The sequence below is a fragment of the Nannospalax galili genome, unplaced genomic scaffold (genome assembly GCF_000622305.1).
Source record: "Nannospalax galili isolate Female #2095 unplaced genomic scaffold, S.galili_v1.0 scaffold3591, whole genome shotgun sequence".
NCBI lineage: Eukaryota > Metazoa > Chordata > Mammalia > Rodentia > Spalacidae > Nannospalax > Nannospalax galili.
In genome coordinates, this window is record NW_008328722.1 from 1,537 (window position 1) to 5,559 (window position 4,023).

The window sequence follows — 4,023 nt, forward strand, 5'->3', positions numbered from 1 at the left end:
TGTTGGGAGCCTCTGTTATGCAAAGTCGAAGTCCCTTCTTGACCGGACAGCTCATGCAGCTCGGGATCATGTGCTGCGGGCTCCTTTCACAGCAGGGTGTCTTCCTGGCATCTTTCCTGTCTCTCCTTTTGAAGTGTCGGCCACAAATGCCATAACATAAACATGGCCTTTGGCTCTAACAGGTACCATGCCTTCCTGTAATTTTTCCTAGCAGACAGCAGTCTGGCAGAAACCCACTTCCATATGTAAATACAATGCCTCACAAAGGATCTAACAGCCAAAGCTTTTACCACTACCCCCATGGTATAAATGTCTTAGTCAGAGAATTAGGCTGCAGAGAACTGGGACACAGAGAGCTGGATCTCAGAGAATAAAGCTGTAGCACAGACTAAGTCTTGAGTCTTGTGTCACTACCGGTGGCCCAATCTCTCCGGGGGGCGCACTCCCTCATTACCGACTCGTGGACATCTTAGCTTTCGCTGTCCCCGTACTTCTTCCCGTGAGGCCCAAGTGGCCAGTGGACCTCTCATCCTGAGGAAGAGTACACGGGTGGATTAGGGACAGGATTCGGCAGAACAACGCTTCTGCAGCAGAGAAGCTCCAGAGACACGGGACCCGAGCCGCTGGGAAAAACCTGCAGGGCACCCACCGCCGCGGCCAGAGACGCCTGTGGCCAGACCCGCCAGCAACTAGCCAGGTGCGGCGGGGGAGTGCCATTCTGGGAGTGCGCCCAGAGAGAGCGCGCATGCCCCATAATCTGAATCAGACTCCCCAAGGTCAAACACTTGGATCCCCTGAGCCTGTAGCCTCTGAAGTTTGCTCTCCAGCTCTCGCTTCGCCCTAAGTCCTGAATTTCATTTTCTTTGGTCTCCCTAAAAATCTTTAAAAAGGAGAATTTGAATTTTGAAAATTTTCATAATCAAAAAGTTGTGCTAATCTGAATCAGACTCCCCAAGGTCAAACACTTGGATCCCCTGAGCCTGTAGCCTCTGAAGTTTGCTCTCCAGCTCTCGCTTCGCCCTAAGTCCTGAATTTCATTTTCTTTGGTCTCCCTAAAAATCTTTAAAAAGGAGAATTTGAATTTTGAAAATTTTCATAATCAAAAAGTTGTGCTATCTGCTTTACAGGGAAAACCCCTTTTATTAATAACGTCAACATTCATTTGATCCTTGGTGTCCTCTTTTGGAGCAGGATGAGTACACCAAAACTTTCATCAGGAAACCCACTGGAATTCTCGCAGGGTAGATGTGTGTTTTATATGACATTTAGCAGATCTGTTTCCCTCATGCCAAATACAGTAACGGCCCCTTATAGACAATACCCCCAAACATTTTCAAACGCTTTGCCTCATGTAGAAACACATTTATTTTTCAAATTCTTAAAGTGTTCACTTTTCACATTTTTGTAGCAAATAAAACGTGTCCAACTCAAAAATATGAAACACAGCGCTGGAGAGAAGGCTCAGTGGTTAAGAGCACCAGCTGTGCTTGCAGAAGATTGAGGTTCAATTCCCAGCACCCACATGGCAGCTAACGACCGTCTGTAACTCTAGTTCCAGGGGATCTGATGCCTTCTTCTGACCTCCACAGGCACTGCAAGACCTGGGTGCACCTATCTACATGCAAGCAATACACCCATACATATTAAATAAAAATAAATAAAATAAAATATTTCTTAAAATTACAAGAACTTCAAAAAATATATAACACACATTTTTCTGTAGCTCTTATAACCTTCTTGGTTTCCCTCTCTTCATCACAGTATTTGATAAACTTTTTAAAAATGCTGGTTTTATTCTTTGTCACTTGGGGGGCGGGTAAAACACAAAACACAATGATTTATCTTGAATTGCCTTTTAACTCTATCTCTGTCATGTTCAAATGTGGCTGCTCTCTCCATAGCTTGGTATTTTGCTTCTAAAGCACCTTCTTTTTCCCGAAGTATCTTCTGATAGGTTTTTTGAAGTGCCTAGAATAATTCACATTGTTATCTTTCAACAAAAACCAGCCTTTCACCCACATTTTACATTCCTACATAATGTTACATATCTAAGGATTTAATCATCTTTTCACTATTTCATTAGTTGCCCTCTAGTGTGTTGTTTTACTTAAGCACAATAGAAAAAAAATGCAAGCATGTTTGAATCATAGCAAGCGGATTCTTCAACACTAAGCTTTCAGTGGAAATTCATACTTTTTCTTTGACATACTGTAGCAGCTTTAAAGCTTTCCCACACCTCCATTCTTCTCTCTCTAACATAAGAAAATCAATTTGTAAGGCTTCACTTGAAGGATAACTGATGACAAAATGGCAAGTGCTCCTTGCCACTCTTAGTCATTTACTATCCCCTGAGCTGCTCAGTGCCAGGTCCACTGTATGTCTCCAGTAAATGTCTACAGGAATGAATTAAATAAATGTGGAAGAGTTTCCTCAAGCCTATACATGTGAAAAGGAACCACATGGGTTACACAGGAATAAGGATTGGTGACAGAATCTGAGACCGGGCCCCTTCTGCCTTGCCCTTTCCTGCCTTGCCATCTCACAGTTGTTTCCAATGGGCAGCATGATATCAGAAACACACAAGTCCACTTTACATGGACAAGTGCATTAAGGCTTTCCAGTAGGAAAATGATGGCAGCAGGCAGTTGCTGGTAAGTACACCTTCCCCGGTAATATGCTAATAGCACAAGTAATGAAGGGCTTTATAAAACTTGATCGGAATGATGCCTTGCCTGCAAGATTTCTTTTACACAGAGGAATCTGTAGTGTTTTTTAATTCCTACTGCGATGAGCCCAGTAACTCTTGGGCTGCAGGAAGTCCCTCCCAGGGTAAAGAAGGGAGTAAACAAATGACAATAACCATCAGAGAGACCCCAAACCCAGGGCATAAAGTCCTAGAATTTTGCTCTCAGAAATTCTGCTTTATGTACTATCTGAATGAATTGAACTTGATCTGCTACAACCAGCCCGTACAATAACCGTTAAGCCCATTAATCAAATGGACTACTGGAGGTTGAGTACATCCAGGGAAGGTTTCGACCAGCAGCAGTTAAAAGTGGTGAAAATCAAGAGGCTTCCGGAAAAATTTGTTATGTTATTAAAACCCAACAGCTGTGAAACGTCACAAAGAAACAGCCTGGAGTTCCATCTTGGAGATACGCTCACTTGGGGGAGGGGCAACACTCCTGGGAGGAGTTTGTGGAATTTCGACAGATGTCGCCAGTTGTGTGGCATCTGAGGCTTCAGGTCGCTCTAGGTCTGACTGCTTCAGGGTGTCTGAACGAATGACCCAGAAGCCGAGAAGAGGAGCCGAGAAGCAGTTTAGACTCAGAATGGCCCCTCGCAACCAAGAGCAGTTTCTGTGCAACTTTGGAAACTCCTTGGTGTGTAGAGAGGACAGGGTGGACAAGGGGCGGGGTCAGCGTCCCCAGCGCAGCCTGACGGCGCGACTAAGCGGCGGCGCAGCGCGGGCAGGCCGCCCGGGCCTCAGTTTCCCCAGCGTCTCCCGCTCCGCGGCGCTGGGGCCCGGCGTTACCTGCAGCTCCGCCCGCAGCCGCTTGTTCTCGGTGTCCAGCTTGGCCTCCCGGCGGCCCATGAACAACTCCTGGTTCTTGCTGACTCGGAAGATCTTGTACTCCTTTTTGAGCCGCTCGAACTCGGCCGCCGCGTACTCCAGCTCTGCCACCGACGAGCCGGTGGACTTGAAGCTGGCGCCCAGCAGCCCGCCCCCACCTGCCGCGCGGGGCAGCAACCCGGGTCCGACCCCCGCCGCGCCCGCGCCTCTGCGGAACGAGTTGCGCAGCAGACGGGCCTTGGGCTTCACCTCCACCGGGATCTCGCAGGCCTCGCTGCCCCCGGCCCCGTACGTGTCCTCGATCACCTCCCCCGCGGGATTCACCAGAGACGAGGCAGTCTCCATGGCGCCTGTGGGTCCGTTGCACTCAACTGGTCTGTTGTACCAGGAGGGGGCGGGGCCGGGAGTGTGGGGGGCCCTAACAGGCCGGCGGGGAGGGGCGCAGAGGT

General features: G+C 48.2%; 1 protein-coding gene across 1 annotated transcript; it reads right to left on the reverse strand.

Moving 5' to 3' along the window:
* Nucleotides 1-919: 919 nt before the first annotated feature.
* LOC103730922 (nephrocystin-3-like) lies at nucleotides 920-3,947 on the reverse strand. Its single transcript, XM_008829245.3, has 3 exons — nucleotides 3,536-3,947; nucleotides 1,843-1,968; nucleotides 920-1,060 (listed from the first exon to the last, which is right to left on the reverse strand). The coding sequence occupies exons 1-3, from the start codon at nucleotides 3,917-3,919 to the stop codon at nucleotides 920-922; spliced, it is 651 nt and encodes a 216-aa protein (XP_008827467.1). The 5' UTR covers nucleotides 3,920-3,947.
* Nucleotides 3,948-4,023: the final 76 nt, after the last annotated feature.